The 18,357-nt window shown below is 38.5% G+C and overlaps 1 protein-coding gene across 2 annotated transcripts in view; it reads right to left on the bottom strand.

Annotated features, from left to right (window-relative positions):
* The window catches only part of LOC121367245 (F-box/LRR-repeat protein 20-like), a 37,268-nt gene that overhangs the window by 14,794 nt on the left and 4,117 nt on the right, over window positions 1-18,357 (bottom strand). For both annotated transcript variants that reach the window (XM_041491353.1, XM_041491354.1), the window contains exons 2-10: window positions 17,936-17,994; window positions 17,431-17,485; window positions 12,387-12,461; window positions 10,740-10,834; window positions 8,463-8,531; window positions 7,781-7,876; window positions 5,148-5,274; window positions 2,780-2,854; window positions 2,042-2,172 (exon numbers count right to left, since the gene is read on the bottom strand). In XM_041491353.1, the coding sequence (XP_041347287.1) occupies window positions 2,042-2,172; window positions 2,780-2,854; window positions 5,148-5,274; window positions 7,781-7,876; window positions 8,463-8,531; window positions 10,740-10,834; window positions 12,387-12,461; window positions 17,431-17,485; window positions 17,936-17,994 (782 nt within the window). The remainder of the gene's footprint in view (window positions 1-2,041; window positions 2,173-2,779; window positions 2,855-5,147; window positions 5,275-7,780; window positions 7,877-8,462; window positions 8,532-10,739; window positions 10,835-12,386; window positions 12,462-17,430; window positions 17,486-17,935; window positions 17,995-18,357) is intronic.

Raw genomic sequence — 18,357 nt, 5'->3', positions numbered from 1 at the left:
CAAGGACTTATACTGTGAACTCTGAGGGACATAGGGGGCGGGACGTAGCAAGGACTTATACTGTGAACTCTGAGAGACATAGGGGGCGGGACGTAGCAAGGACTTATACTGTGAACTCTGAGCGACATAGGGGCGGGACGTAGCAAGGACTTATACTGTGAACTCTGAGCGACATAGGGGGCGGGACATAGCAAGGACTTATACTGTGAACTCTGAGCGATATAGGGGGCGGGACGTAGCAAGGACTTATACTGTGAACTCTGAGCAACATAGGGGACGGGACGTAGCAAGGACTTATACTGTGAACTCTGAGCGACATAGGGGGCGGGACGTAGCAAGGACTTATACTGTGAACTCTGAGCAACATACATGTAGGGGCGGGACGTAGCAAGGACTTATACTGTGAACTCTGAGTGACATAGGGGGCGGGACGTAGCAAGGACTTATACTGTGAACTCTGAGCGACTGAGCGACATAGGGGGCAGGACGTAGCAAGGACTTATACTGTGAACTCTGAGCGACATAGGGGGTGGGACGTAGCAAGGACTTATACTGTGAACTCTGAGTGACATAGGGGGCGGGACGTAGCAAGGACTTATACTGTGACCTCTGAGTGACATAGGGGGCGGGACATAGCAAGGACTTATACTGTGAACTCTGGGGACATAGGGGGCGGGACGTAGCAAGGACTTATACTGTGAACTCTGAGAGACATAGGGGACGGGACGTAGCAAGGACTTATACTGTGAACTCTGAGTGACATAGGGGGCGGGACGTAGCAAGGACTTATACTGTGAACTCTGAGGGACATAGGGGGCGGGACGTAGCAAGGACTTATACTGTGAACTCTGAGCGACATAGGGGGCGGGACGTAGCAAGGACTTATACTGTGAACTCTGAGCGACATAGGGGCGGGACGTAGCAAGGACTTATACTGTGAACTCTGAGCGATATAGGGGGCGGGACGTAGCAAGGACTTATACTGTGAACTCTGAGCAACATAGGGGACGGGACGTAGCAAGGACTTATACTGTGAACTCTGAGCGACATAGGGGGCGGGACGTAGCAAGGACTTATACTGTGAACTCTGAGCAACATACATGTAGGGGGCGGGACGTAGCAAGGACTTATACTGTGAACTCTGAGTGACATAGGGGGCGGGACGTAGCAAGGACTTATACTGTGAACTCTGAGCGACTGAGCGACATAGGGGGCAGGACGTAGCAAGGACTTATACTGTGAACTCTGAGCGACATAGGGGGTGGGACGTAGCAAGGACTTATACTGTGAACTCTGAGTGACATAGGGGGCGGGACATAGCAAGGACTTATACTGTGAACTCTGAGTGACATAGGGGGCGGGACGTAGCAAGGACTTATACTGTGACCTCTGAGTGACATAGGGGGCGGGACATAGCAAGGACTTATACTGTGAACTCTGAGCGACATACATGTAGGGGGCGGGATGTAGCAAGGACTTATACTGTGAACTCTGAGCGACATAGGGGATGGGACGTAGCAAGGACTTATATTATGAACTCTGAGCAGATATTGCGGGTTTCCTCTGACGACTACGTGTCAGAATTATCAAATGTTTGACATCCAATAGCTGGTGATTAATTAGTCAATGTGTTCCAGTGGTGTCGTTAAACAAAAGAAACTTCTTTGAGAAGCATTTGCAGGCAACTTCCTATGACTAACAACCGCCGGTAGTAGGGGTGCATAGCAGGTGGTTACAAGTGCCTCTTAACAATGCCAGAAGTAACTACTGAACACTCCCCGAAGTGGTCAGACTAAGCCCACAGCTAAAAGCTGATGGGGAATGGCAGGTGTGTGGCACAGATAGCCACAACCTGTCGAGGTTGGAGAGACAAGGACCGGGATGTGGAGGTGGACAGAGTAAGAAGTTGAAAGATAGGAGGAGTTGCCAGTTCGGGAAGAAATGAGATGGAATTCAAAGGAGAGAAAGGAAAGGGGGCAGTGGGATAAAAAATTGTTTTTAAAAACAGTGTGAAGCAACACTTCTGTCAGCTTTAACTTACTCCAGTTCGTGACAACCGTTGCCGAGGGCGGTGAGGGCGGTGTCCGTCAGTCGCGGACAGTTGGACACACACAGGAACAGCAGACCATGACATTTCTGACTAATCACGTGAATAGCTTCGTCAGTTATCAGCTGTAATCATACAAATAAATCATACAATGATGTGAATAGCTTCGTCAGTTATCAGCTGTAATCATACAAATAAATCATACAATGACATGAATAGCTTCGTCGGTTATCAGCTGTAATCGTAAAAATAAATCATACCATGACGTGAATAGCTTCGTCGGTTATCAGCTGTATTCGTATAAATAAATCATACAATGACATGAATAGCTTCGTCGGTTATCAGCTGTAATCCTACAAATAAATCATATCATAATGATAATATAATATGTAAACACTTCTTCTGTCAAAACAAAACCAGGGGTTTATCCAGGCATTGTGTGGGTTCGATGATAGACCCCTTCCCAAAAGAACGTGGCACTGAAAATTCACAATTTCTATGCTAGAGATTCCCAATATATATATTTTTTTTTTTATATATGTAATATATATATGTGTGTTGTAATAAATTAATTTAACAGTGGTATATTGCATCATTCAGCCTTAAAAAATGTGATTGACTTGCACTAATTTTCCCAATCCCATCAGACCATGGCAAAACAATTGTGGATCAATCTCTGAAAACATAATTGTCCTAACCAACTTTTATTAACAACAAGGAGATCTTACTCACCTGACAGCCCTGTAGGTTGAGTCTGCGTAGTTGTGGACAGTGCTCTGCAAGGTGGTGGATACCTTCATCCCCAATCTGAAAAAGAGAACATCGCAAAATGTACACAAAAATGTAGAAAACTTGGGACAGTGTTATCTTTTTATGAATTACATGTACTTAAAAGTTAAAGTTTGTTTTTGTTTAACAACACCACTAGAGCATATTTATTTATTAATCATCGGCTATTGGATGTCAAACATTTCATAAATTTGACATATTGTCTTAGAGAGGAAACCCACTACAATTTTCCATTGGTTGCAAGGGATCTTTGGTATGTGTCATCCCACAGACAGGATACCATGGCCTTTGGTGTATCATTCATGGTGCATTGGCTGGAGCGAGAAATATCCCAACGAGTCCACTGGCGGGGATTAATCCCCCACCGATTGCGTATCAAGTGAATGCTTTACCACTACATCCCCCCTTAAACACTACTGTGTATGTTTCACTATCAGAGCCGAGGCAAGACGTAGCCCAGTTGTACAGTGCTCGCTCGATGCGTGGTCGGTGTGGGATCGATCCCCGTCGGTGGGCACATTGGGTTATTTCTCGTTCCAGCCAATGCACCACGACTGGTATATCAAAGGCTGTGGTATGTGCTATCATGTCTGTGGGATGGTGCATATAAAAGATCCCTTGCTGCTAATCGCAAAGAGTAGCCCATGAAGTGGCGACAGCAGGTTTCCTCTCTCAATATCTGTGTGGTCCGTAACCATATGTCTGACGCCATATAACCATAAATAAAATGTGTTGAGTGTGTCGTTAAATAAAACATTTCTTTTTTCCTTTTCTATCATAGCCATTATTTGCATTTTATTGTTTAGATTATCCATTTCCAAACATCAGATGTGCTTCTGGTCATCCTAATGTGTGTGTACCGGAATCAGGGGCATCGTGGTTAGGCCATCGGTCTACAGGCTGGTTGGTACTGGGTTCGGATCTCAGTCGAGGCATGGGATTTTTAATCCAGATACAGACTCCAAACCCTGAGTGAGTGCTCCGCAAGGCTCAATGGGTAGGTGTAAACCACTTGCACCGACCAGTGATCCATAACTGGTTCAACAAAGGCCATGCTTTGTGCTATCCTGCCTGTGGGAAGCGCAAGTAAAAGATCCCTTGCTGCTAATCGGAAAGAATAGCCCATGAAGTGGCGACAGCGGGTTTCCTCTCAAAATCTGTGTGGTCCTTAACCATATGTCTGATGCCATATAACCGTAAATAAAATGTGTTGAGTGCGTTGTTAAATAAAACATTTCTTTCTTTCTTTTCCTAATAATTCTATTCAGTTTTGGAAAATGTACAGTTCTGTTATATGCTCAGTGGCGTAGGAAGGTGCCAAAAGGTGTGTGTGTGTGGGGGGGGGGGGGGGGGGGGGGGGGCACACTTTTATATTTACACACTTTTACACTATTATAAAGAAAATATAAAGCAAAATATCTGAAACGTCAGTGATGTTTAACAATCACAGTATGTAACTAAGACATAATATTCAAGTGATGACTGGTTTTTATTCCGTAGATGACACAGGGCCCCAACAAGTACAATACCTCGTGTTCGACCCAAGATGGCGACGATAAGATCCTTTCTGATATATATGACATCAAAACATTTAGATGAAATGCATCCTACTAAACACTGGACAGTGAAAACTAAATAACTACATGTACAGGTATATTACTAAACAGAGACTAGCTGTAATGTATTTTTATAGGGTATTTCCTCGTTCCAACTCGAGTGTATTTTTAGAGGGCATTTCCCCATTCTAACTAGTGTATTTTTTAGAGGGTATTTCCCCATTCCAACTGTAGGGTATTATTAGAGGGTATTTCCCCATTTCAAGGTCTCAATTCACTCTATTGTACATGAAACTTTACACAGATGTCGTCCCACTTTAGCAATTTGAGTTTGTGACCGTAGAAATTGTGTATCTGATGGCGTCATTTTATACTCTGGTATTTTGTCATTGAGCATTATTGTTTATGAACCAAAAAATAATTAAAAATAAAATATTAACTTTTAGCATTATTATTGTTAAGTATGCATTAAATGTATTTATAATTAATGATTATCCGTTACTTCTTTTACATTACGTTCATCAGGGTATGAAAAAAAACAATATTTACAAACTTATGTATGAATGGCTGTGCTGATTCACACAGTGTGCAGATTATTATTTTATATAATATATACTCTGAAGGTTAAAAAAATAATAGACAATCCTTAAATGACCAATAAAAGCCTGGCTAACGTTTGTGTGGACGGTTTCCCCGATTTACAGTTTGCCGAGCGAAGCAGGTGAAAAGCAAAGAATAAAATGTGTCTGTCCTACCAGGGAACAACCGCGGCCAATAAAGACACTGAGTTTGCTGCAACTCTTTGTGAGAGCTTTGATCCCATCGTTTGTGATGGCCGTACACCACGATATGTCGAGATACTCCAGCAGCCGACACCCTTCACTGAAATACAACAAAATACATGTTAACACAACATATATGGTTTAATTAATGATGGATATGGTCAAATTAATATTGAATATGGTCTAGTGAATGGCAGATATGACCTAATTTAATGTCGAATATGATTTAGTGAATCACAGATGTTGTCTAACTAATGTCGGATATGGTCTAGTGAATGGCAGATATGACCTAATTTAATGTCGGATATGATTTATTGAATCACAGATGTGGTCTAACTAATGTCGGATATGGTCTAGTGAATGGCAGATATGACCTAATTTAATGTCGGATATGATTTAGTGAATCACAGATATGGTCTAACTAATGTCGGATATGGTCTAGTGAATGGCAGATATGACCTAATTTAATGTCAGATATGATTTAGTGAATCACAGATATGGTCTAGTGAGTGAGTCTGAGCCTCAGGCGAGTGCTCTACCGACTGACCTATATCCCATCCAGATTGATACCCTACGTGTGTAATACACATAACCAGAGCTCATTGTCAAAAACAATTGACGGAAATGATTAAATTTTCCCATAACTAAGATTACGGGGAGGCATTTAAGATGTTACCGTGATATTGATACTAAATAAATTCACGTTTCACTTACTCTCCTTGACAAACAAAAAGTTATTCTGTTGAACTTATTTCAGAGGAGTAACAGGAATTCAGAGTGACACCTCCTCTCAAATGGCGGGGTCTCAACAACACCTCCCCTCAAAAAAAACTGAAATTTGCATACAGCGTTCAGACAAGACACTAGGGCCTCCACACTCGAGTACTCGAGGGTCAAACTCGACCCGGATCCGAGTACCCGATACACTAGATAATGATAAGACTAAGGAATAAAGTAAAATAGCATTATGCATGTTAGTTCAAGCGCTGATCGTGGATGCCAAATCATGCCATTGTATTGCATTTAGAAACCGGTTGCTATGTTCAGTGATATGACAGACGAACGGCCAGTTTGAAAAGAGAAACTAGCGCATGATCATATAATTATTGTGTAACTTATATTGTTGATTTATCTACTGCTTAAATTAGTGTCCTACATTGTCCATTGTATTATACATGTAGCTGATCATTTTATTCCACCTAGTATGGGTACTCGAGTGCTGAGAACGGATTCAAGTCTTGCTAGACTCGACCCGTGCCCAAGTAATCGAGTACTTGTTGTGACCCTACACAACACTGAACTAAATGTTCTCTGCATAAGCTTGATTATCCCATGACAAGGTGTATCTTTGTACAAGACAGAGTGAAAGGATATCTCACCTGAGAGCTTTGAGTGAGTTGTTAGTGATGTCTGGACAGGAACTAAGTATCTCTGTACAAGACAGAGTGAAAGGATATCTGACCTGAGAGCTTTGAGTGAGTTGTTAGTGATGTCTGGACACGAACTGAGTATCTCTGTACAAGATAGAGTGAAAGGTTCTGACCTGAGAGCTTTGAGTGAGTTGTTAGTGATGTCTGGACACAAACTGAGTATCTTTGTACAAGACAGAGTGAAAGGATATCTCACCTAAGATCTTTGAGTGAGTTGTTAGTGATGTCTGGACAGGAACTGAGTATCTCTGTACAAGATAGAGTGAAAGGCTCTGACCTGAGAGCTTTGAGTGAGTTGTTAGTGATGTCTGGACACAAACTGAGTATCTCTGTACAAGACAGAGTGAAAGGATATCTCACCTGAGAGCTTTGAGTGAGTTGTTAGTGATGTCTGGACACGAATTGAGTATCTCTGTACAAGACAGAGTGAAAGGATATCTCACCTGAGAGCTTTGAGTGAGTTGTTAGTGATGTCTGGACACAAACTGAGTATCTCTGTACAAGACAGAGTGAAAAGATATCTCATCTGAGAGCTTTGAGTGAGTTGTTAGTGATGTCTGGACAGGAACTGAGTATCTCTGTACAAGACAGAGTGAAAGAAAGAAAGAAGTGTTTTATTTAACAACGCACTCAACACATTTTATTTACAATTATATGACGTCAGACATATGGTTAAGGACCACACAGATTTTGAGAGGAAACCCGCTGTCGCCACTACATGGGCTACTCTTTCCGATTAGTAGCAAGGGATCTTTTATTTGCGCTTCCCACAGGCAGGATAGCACAAACCATGGCCTTTGTTGAACCAGTTATGGATAACTGGTCGGTGCAAGTGGTTTACACCTACCCATTGAGTCTTGCGGAGCACTCACTCAGGGTTTGAAGTCGGTATCTGGATTAAAAATCCCATGCCTCGACTGGGATCCGAACCCAGTACCTACCAGCCTGTAAACCGATGGCCTGCCACGACGCCACCGAGGCCGGTAAAACAGAGTGAAAGGATATCTCACCTGAGAGCTTTGAGTGAGTTGTTAGTGATGTCTGGACACAAACTGAGTATCTCTGTACAAGACAGAGTGAAAAGATATCTCATCTGAGAGCTTTGAGTGAGTTGTTAGTGATGTCTGGACACGAACTGAGTATCTCTGTACAAGACAGAGTGAAAGGATATCTCACCTGAGAGCTTTGAGTGAGTTGTTAGTGATGTCTGGACAAGAACTAAGAATAAGCTTCAACAACTTCTGACTGTGTCGACCTAGACTGAAACATGTTCTGTTGGAAAAGAAAATACACAATATAAATCTTTAAATTAAAACTTAAACTGACTCACAATATGTCAATATGAGCTTTGCAAGTAAAAAAGTAAAAATTGTTAAAGCAGAGGACAAGTCAAATATGAGCCTTGTGTGTTGGAAAGATGTATACCCGGACCACCAACACATACTGACACTTTAAAGGGAGAGTAAACTCAAATATGAGCCTTGTGTGTTGGAAAGATGTATACCCGGACCACCAACACATACTGACACTTTAAAGGGAGAGTAAACTCAAATATGAGCCTTGTGTGTTGGAAAGATGCATACCTGGACCACCAACACATACTGACACTTTAAAGGGAGAGTAAACTCAAATATGAGCCTTGTGTGTTGGAAAGATGCATACCTGGACCACCAACACATACTGATACTTTAAAGGGAGAGTAAACTCAAATATGAGCCTTGTGTGTTGGAAAGATGCATACCCGGAACACCAACATACATTGTTGTATACTGACACTATAAGAAATGAATATATTACCTATTATATGATACATGTACACAGTTATATTATTAGAGTGTTATCAAACACATATACTTACAAATCTGTAATTTTCTTACAGTTGTTCAAATTCAAAACTTCTATATTTCTGCATTGTTCTGCAAATGTTCTGAAAATGAGAGAGACTCGGTCTGTATTAAACCCAACTGGAGAAATTTCATAGTGTGTATACACAGAGTGATGACAAAGTTAAAGTTTGTTTTGTTTAACGACACTACTAGAGCACACTGATTAATTAATCATCACAGGGCTGCCCAAAAGTACTCGTCCAATCACCTCAGACGAGTAAAATTTACAATTCAGTCGTCCGCCGGGCAACCAAAATTTCCGAACACAAACTACCTCTTTGTCCCTTTTGTACACTTGCAATTATTGTAATTCCGTAGTCTGCAGCAAGGGTCATCCACTATTTCAAAACTTGGCCAAGACCGTGAGGCCGTTCACAGATGTCCACCCCCAACCCCACCCCTCTCTCTCTCTGTGTCTCTCTTTCTCACTCCCTCTCTGTCTCTCTCCCTCTCTCTCTATCCATCCATCCCCTATGTGTGTGTGTGTCTGTGTGTGTGTGTGTGTGTCTGTGTGTGTGTATGTGTGTGTCAGGCCTTTTGATTTCTCTAAAGAGTAAGTTCAAGTTTCTGAAGCTTTTGGCATACAGTTTACAGCAAAATAATTAAATTTTGTGTCTATACACTTTACGGCAATCTGATTGGTCCAGAGGTGCTTACTTTTTTTCGTTCAAATCTCGAAGAACTGAAAAATAATTAAGTCATGCCTAGTACCCTGCAACCACCCCCCACCCATGCCTAGTACCCTGCAACCACCCCCCACCCATACCGACTCGCACTACTTTTGTGTAACAAGCTGGATTATTCAGGTAGTCATATTTAGATATTTTGAAGAAAACACATGTGAATAATATAATAAAAGTAATAATATTGTGATAGAGATACCACATAATAGTACACCTTTTTTAATACGATAAATTAATGGAAAGTGCTATAGCATTGATTAAAAATAATAATTTTAATTTGCTACTGAAATGTGACTCGGTCGGTGGCCAAAGAATTGTAGGAAACTTCACGCATAAAACTTACTCATAAAGTTGTTCTACAGCTGTTGGCGAAAATTAAACGGTTCCCTCAACAGTGTAAATGTTTGACAGGTTCCCTTAATTCACATTAAAAAACATATATAAACTAAACACAAATCGGACAATTCCTTCCAATATGACTAAATGATCCGTAAAAATGCACACAGCAGCTTGAGGAAATGGCATCGTCATTTTAAAAAATCACTCTACATGGAGTCATACAGTACACACATAATTTTTTCAATTCATACTTGCATGAACCAAAAAATTATTGCGGTCAATTTTTAAATAAACGAAAGAAGTGAATAACTACACTTACAAGAAAAAGTAATTTTGAGTTGATAAATTAACAATACTGACATGAGGAGAGCAGTTTTTTGCATGTGCAGAAATCATTTTGCGCGATTACTTGTGAGCGGGAGCAACTGCTTGCGTCAAACAATAACAACTGGAATTTGACATCCACAAGACTGAAAAAGCTAACAATATTTTACAAATAAAAGAACAACACCCGCGTAGACTAAACAAGCTAACAGTATTTTACAAATAAAAGAGAAAACCAAAGAAAACTCACTGGAGAGCGGTGTCTGTGATACTCTGACAGCCACGTAGACTAAACAAGCTAACAGTATTTTACAAATAAAAGAGAAAACCAAAGAAAACTCACTGGAGCACGGTGTCTGTGATACTCTGACAGCCACGTAGACTAAACAAGCTAACAGTATTTTACAAATAAAAGAGAAAACCAAAGAAAACTCACTGGAGAGCGGTGTCTGTGATACTCTGACAGCCACGTAGACTAAACAAGCTAACAGTATTTTACAAATAAAAGAGAAAACCAAAGAAAACTCACTGGAGAGCGGTGTCTGTGATACTCTTGACAACCACGTAGACTAAACAAGCTAACAGTATTTTTACAAATAAAAGAGAAAACCAAAGAAAACTCACTGGAGAGCGGTGTCTGTGATACTCTGACAGCCACGTAGACTAAACAAGCTAACAGTATTTTACAAATAAAAGAGAAAACCAAAGAAAACTCACTGGAGAGCGGTGTCTGTGATACTCTGACAGCCACGTAGACTAAACAAGCTAACAGTATTTTACAAATAAAAGAGAAAACCAAAGAAAACTCACTGGAGCGCGGTGTCTGTGATACTCTTACAGCCACGTAGACTAAACAAGCTAACAGTATTTTAGAAATAAAAGAGAAAACCAAAGAACACTCACTGGAGCGCGGTGTCTGTGATACTTTGACAGCCACGTAAACTTAGAGACTTCAGAAATCCTCCACATCGCTTGGAAATATTTTCTACAACTGGACCCTGAAATTATCAAACCACTGTTATCAGGAATAATGGACATAAATACTCAACAGCTTGACACAAATGCCCGTAAGTGAACGCAACTTTTTAAAAATTATTTGCCTAATTTTAATCAACATTAATTGATCTAAAATATCATTAAAATTAATAATACTTACCGATTCAAATATGAACTTTATTTTATGTATTTTTAAAACATTTAAGTGAATATATGTGAGTAAAAGTTATAAACTTGTACTCACTCAAAATGATTTTTGTCAAAAATTAATCCAGTAGTCTAAAGGTTAAGAAAACTCATTTTACATTTTTATGTACAGTACTATTACATCATGTATATCGATTAAAAATATTATTCAATAATATTACAGACTTTGGACGGGGGGGGGGGGGGGTTTAAACATACACAAATGTACATTTTGTATGTGCATGAAATTTTACACTTTTTTCTTACCGTCAAGAATGTTAAATATTGGGGGGGGGGGGGGGGGCACAGGGCTTGCAACCACAGCACTTACAGTCATTGCAGTGGTAAAATTTGAACTTGAGGTTACAATTAAATAAAATTTTATTTCTTAATTTAAACTTAAAGCAGCAGCCCACAGTTTTTTTTTTTACAAACTTCTATATGTATCATTCTTCATACAAGAATCCCACACAATTAAATATGTTGTCTATGTATTCAATGTCACTGACAGTTGTAGTTGACAGTTGACAGATGATCATCGCAATGAATGTTTAAAAAATATAATTAAAAAATAATTAAAAAATAAATCAACTTACAAAAAGATTGATTAAGAAAAATTAAATCAAATGTTGTTGCTTTTTGCCACATGCATTATGATGGAGATATATATACATTTAGATGCAACTGCAGTGTTCGAGATTAACGGTATCCCGATATCCCAGGGATACCAGAATTTAATTTTGGATACCAGACTTCAAGAACCCAGTATCCCACCGGGATACCATATAATACTAAATTCGCAGGTGGGATACCAGATTTTGAAATGTTAGTATCCAACTGGGATACTGGCCAAAAATTTTAATCTCGAACACTGAACTGTAAACTAAAGTTTATTGAACTACGACTTATTGTTTGTGCAAAATAGAGCTAAATACAAAAATTTTACATTAATGAACTAAAGACAAACGTCATTGCCACTGCTGCCATTGGAAATTTATTGTTAACTTAACTAACAGTTACACTTTATTGTTAACTGTAGCTAACATATTTACACTTTATTGTTAACTGTAACTAATGGAGTTACACTCTATTGTTAACTGTAACAGAGTAACACTTTATTGTTAACTGTAACTAAAGGGAGTTACACTTTATTGTTAACTGTAACTAACAGAGTTACACTTTATTGTTAACTGTAACTAACAGAGTTACACTTCATTGTTAACTGTAACTAACAGAGTTACACTTTATTGTTAACTGTAACTAACGGAGTAACACTTTACTGTTAACTTAAACAGAGTTACACTTTATTGTTAACTGTAACTAACGGAGTAACATTATATTCTTAACTAACTTTCAATGAATACTTACCTCAACATCAGTTTGAAAATCAAACAAATCTACTCGTTGCCAGTTACTGCCATCAAGAGCTAAAACGTTCCAGTACTGAAAAACAAAAAACATCCCAAGAAACATGTAAACAAACAGTGCAAGTGATAAATAGAGGAAAGAAAAGAAAGAAATGTTTTATTTAGCGATGCACTCAATACATTTTATTTACAGTTATATGGCGTCAGACATATGGTTAAGGACCACACAAATATTGAGAGGAAAGTCGCCACTTCATAGGCTACTCTTTTCGATTAGCAGCAAGGGATCTTTTATTTGCAAACCCATCAGACAGGATCGTACATACCATGGCCTTTGTCACACCAGTTGTGGAGCACTGGATGGAACGAGAATAGCCCAATGGGGCCACCAATGGGGATCGATCCTAAACCGACCGCGCATCAAGTGGGCTACGTAAATAGAGGATACTCACAAAGTGTCTTGTGATATCATAATTTATCAGCGCGAGTTGACAAATTATGATATCACAAGACACGGGGGGAATTCTTTTTATCACCCATTATCATTCTTTTCATCTGCGACAGTTGTAAACAATGTCAGTAATGTTGGTTGAATGTCACTATATTTGGCAGTGGTAGACTCATTAACTAGTAGAACGGCAGTGGCGTGACATCACTAATGATAGGTTTAGTGCTGAAACATACACAGTGATGTAACAAAATAATGTCTTGTGATTAAAATTTAACCAATCAAGATTATAAGAAGCGATATCTCCTAGAAGAATATTGTAGGATATATCACAAATTATAGTGCCAGTGATATTTCCTAAGAAAGACTTCAATGGATGATAAAGAAAGCTACATTAGCCTTCTGACTATGTACTGCTGGCGAGATATCTCGCAAGATGTCCCACAAGCCAACACACTGTATGCCACATACAGTAAATGCACTCATGTAAATTTCCCACCGTTTTGCACACAGCACTGACTGGAAACAATAACAGATCAATACTGATCGAGATTAATCCTGATAATGGCTGCTTCAGGTTTTTGTTTTTGTATTCGAAATATTTTGTATTGGATTTCGGCAAGTATATTTCGCTTGACAACAATGACGGAATATTGCAGCCATGTTCAGGAATTGATAGCCGATTGTGACAGCTAATTTGATAACATATTTGACCATTATACCAACAATCAAAATGAACATTTTTAGGGGTACCGGTATGTATCGTAGTTCGTTTGCAAAAACAATTCTGGTCAGAAAAACAGTTATTGGGAATAATGAACCTATAAATATTGGACATCTTACCACAAATGCCTAGAAGTAAATGAGACTTTTCCAGATTTTTTGCTTTATTTTAATCAACAGTAACTGATTTAAATTATCATAAAAATTACAAAATCCCATGACAATAATACTTACCGATTCAAATATGAACATTATTTTGTGCATTTATAAAAAGAATTAAGTGAAAACATGTGAGCAAGTTGTAAATTTGTACCCCTTAACATGGTTTACGTGAAAAGTTAAACGAGTAGTGAGAAGGTTAATACATCTGAACACTTGTCCATACTTGTAAACTGTACACCGTAAACACTTGTCCATATTTGTAAACTGTACACCATAAACACTTGTCCATACATGTAAACTAAAACACCGTAAACACTTGTCCATACATGTAAACTGTACACCGTAAACATTTGTCCATACATGTAAACTGTAATGAAGAAGCATGGAACCACCTTGTAGGTTGGACTATACCAATTCAAATCCCATAGGCGACCATGTTAACGTTTGCGTTTAAAAACACTATATGCAATATATCAACCAAACTGTGACCCATAAATATCAGTACTACAACCCCTACCTCAAAGTATTAACTGCAGAAAATGGTACCTTTCATGGCTCATTTTCGGTATAACCAGATGTTTCTGCAACACCCCTAGTTTCGCACAAAATTTTAGTACTTTTTTTTACAGGTACCCCATACATGTTCCAAGCACAAGGCTACTTGACACGGTGGTACTACATCAAATAAAATTGCATACATTTTTAGCCCAGATGAAACTAATTTTTTTTACAACCAACACACTCACATTTATAACCAATCACAGGACTTGTGGTGTTAACTTCTCTATCAAAAGTTCGGTACACCTCGAACTTCGACCCAGCCGGACATTAATTGGTATAGTGCAACCTATACTGATAACATACATGTTTCAAAAGGTGGTGAATCATGTGTTTTTATGACAACCAGGATCTGGTGTCTTCTGACATAAACTGACAACCTCACTGAAACTGTTGTTTCTACAGTGCAACCTAATTTAATGTACACCTCACAAAACACATGTATTTTGTACAGTTTTGTACAAATGCAATATGTCATATTTAAAAAAAAAAAATTTTTAAAAATAATACTCCTGAAGATATTTATTGTCAGATGTGTGTGTGTGCTCAGCTATATATGTAGAGACAGCATGGCTATTCAGAGTACCTCAACTCCTTAAACTTATTCCATTGAAACACATGTACTTGACTGACCCCTAGATTATGAAGACCTCAATAGGCACATCAAAGAAATATCAGTATTAAAAAAATACAATGTCTGAGGAAGGAAAAACCAACATGACTGCATCTGTATGAAGTAATGACTTAATGTCCTGCACATCACTGTTGGAAGAAAATCCTGTATGCTGAGTGTGGGCATCTTCAAGTTACCATGTGCGGGAATTTCAAATCCATCAGCTATGCAGATTTTCAAATTGGACCATCAAAACCATTGGCAGCCACCAATATTCCTGACTATATTTTATGTATACCCTACTGTAGTTGGAGGTTTTAAAAATTTGTTATATCTGGAATTATCATGCAGCTTTCGCATATTTATTTTTGATTCATTACTAAAAAAAAACCTGTTTTTAAGTGACATAATTACCCGAACATCTATTTTATTGCATTATTTTCTAATCCAGATCAATACAATATGTATATTGGATGTATTCCTACAATCTGTAATCCAGCATATCATTTAGCTATTAACATTGGATAATACAGCATTAACAATAAAATAAATCATCAAATTACACCAAGGTAGATAATCAAATCTGGAAAAAATTGGTTCCAAATCTAGTATACACTTAAAATACACTTCATGGGAGCAAACTAAGTGATTATTTTTAAAAAAGAGTTGATCTGGAGACCTAAAGATATGTTTAACAAGCTTATTGTTATGTATAAATGAGAACAGAAGGCACAATAGTGACAAAAAAATTAATTATGGCTTTGGTAAAAAAATTCTTCAAAGTAAAAAAATGTTTCCCCTAAAACTACAAATTTGTCTAAAATATGACTTAGCACCCTATAAATATGCCAAAAGGACAATAAAAATCAAGGTCTTTAAAAAGTTAAGCTAACAGAAGTACACACATGAAACATTAACTATGTTTATAGAAGTTAAAGACATTATCCCAATATTGGCACATGTTATTTTTAATATAAAAATAAATTGCTACTAAAATCTAAGTTCAGACTGCCTAGATATATTAACATATTTAAGAGCAGTTGTATATGGCAAGTCAAACACCATGTAAATAAGAACATTCAAATCTGTATAGTATGAATTATAGGCCAAAACCAACTTTTCCTCAGTGCTAATTTTTGTTCAAACTCCATTCAGAGCTATGTACAGTAATTATTGTCAAGGTCAAGGTCAAGGTCATTGTGAACTTGCATGGCCGAGTGACGGCTAATTAATCAAATAGTGTAGTTTAATTTAATTAAATCACAAAAATCATAATCTTTTTTATTATGCACTGAATATGTGCTATAGGTTGGACTATACCAATTCAAATCCCATAGGCGACCATGTTAACGTTTGCGTTTAAAAACACTATATGCAATATATCAACCAAACTGTGACCCATAAATATCAGTACTACAACCCCTACCTCAAAGTATTAACTGCAGAAAATGGTACCTTTCATGGCTCATTTTCGGTATAACCAGATGTTTCTGCAACACCCCTAGTTTCGCACAAAATTTTAGTACTTTTTTTTACAGGTACCCCATACATGTTCCAAGCACAAGGCTACTTGACACGGTGGTACTACATCAAATAAAATTGCATACATTTTTAGCCCAGATGAAACTAATTTTTTTTACAACCAACACACTCACATTTATAACCAATCACAGGACTTGTGGTGTTAACTTCTCTATCAAAAGTTCGGTACACCTCGAACTTCGACCCAGCCGGAAATTAATTGGTATAGTGCAACCTGTACACATATGCACTACAAGGGAAGTAACTCCGTTCTGACCTGTTTTACTCAATTAAATTTTAAAGTCAAACGACTGTCAAAATGAACAGTGGTTATCCACTCCCAGCCACTGAAGTATGCCTAATGTGGTGAGCACTTTGCGGTTGCCCGAGGGGCGTCAAAGCAACATAGGGCAAGTCAAAACCTCACTTTGTGTCTCCTGCCTGGCAAACAAAACTTTGCACATTGTATTATTCCAGGATGTCCAAAATGTGATGTTTATAAATCAACCAAAGTTAGTTTTGATAATAATTCAATTGATTGAAAAAAAAATTGGAAGAAATTTTTTTATTTAACGACGCACTCAACACATTTTATTTACGGTTATATGGCGTCGGACATATGGTTAAGGACCACACAGATAGTGAGAGAGGAAACCCGCTGTCGCCACTTCATGGGCTACTCTTTTCAATTAACAGCAAGGGATCTTTTATATGCACCATCTCACAGACAGGATAACACATACCACGACCTTTGATATACCAGTCGTGGGGCACTGGCTGGAACGAGAAATAGCCCAATGGGCCAACCGACGGGGATCGATCCCAGACTGACCGCACTTCAAGCGAATGCTTTACCACTGGGCTATGTCCCGACCTGTGATGAAATTTGGAGCGAATGACAAAGTATGGTTGTTGGTAATTTGATGAGTTGTTCTCATCTTATTTTGACGTCTGCAACTCAATAACTAAAAACTATCTGGGGTTTTAATCTTGATATCTGAGTATCACAATCCTTCTTACCTTTGATACTTGGGCACATCGACACAAAGATACAACATCGAGAAAAGAAAATATCCTGCAAAGAAAAAAACATACATATTACAGGGGTCTTGCCACGTCATAAGCAATGGTGGGCCTGCCATCTCTTAAGACTAATTTCCACAAATAACGAATAAAGAAATGCCAATAAAAAACTCAGTATGTTTGTTGAATTAGGAAATATTTGAATAGCCCCTTAGTGCTACCAGGGCAATGAAATAATTATGGCACCCCCATCCACACCAGTCCTGTAACTAACACTGAGTGTAACACTACACCTTAGTAACAGTTCTTTAGGTAACTTCTGGTTGATTGTGGAACTCACCCCCCCCCCCCCCACACACACACACACACCCCACCTGTAACTAACACGGAGTGTAACACTATACCTTAGTAACAGTTCTTTTGGTAACTTCTGGTTGATTGTGGCACCCCCCCCCCTCCACACACACCCCACCTGTAACTAACACTGAGTGTAACACTATACCTTAGTAACAGTTCTTTTGGTAACTTCTGGTTGATTGCGGCTTCAACATCGGAGAAATACTGAAATCAAAGAGAATAATGGATGAATGGATAAGTGAATGGATGAATGAATGAATAAATGAATGAATGAATGAATAGATGGATGAGTGGATGAGTGGATATATGGATGAATGAATGGATGGATGGATAGATGAACGAATGAATGAATGAATGAATGAATGAATGAATGAATGAATGAATGAATGAATGGATGGATGGATGGATGGATGGATGGATGAAAAAGTGAGTCAAGCAATCAACTAATCACTGAGCAGGGCATCTAGAATATTTATAAAATCTACTAGCCATGGGATTAATTATAAAACATTATTACTTGCCATGATTAATAATTCACTAGCCCTACTTTACTTTAACTTAATACAA

This window comes from Gigantopelta aegis, unplaced genomic scaffold (assembly GCF_016097555.1).
Source record: "Gigantopelta aegis isolate Gae_Host unplaced genomic scaffold, Gae_host_genome scaffold72, whole genome shotgun sequence".
In the NCBI taxonomy this organism is placed as follows: Eukaryota; Metazoa; Mollusca; class Gastropoda; order Neomphalida; family Peltospiridae; genus Gigantopelta; species Gigantopelta aegis.
Note: the sequence above shows the minus strand (reverse complement) of the source record. Positions and strands in the feature narration are given on the sequence as shown.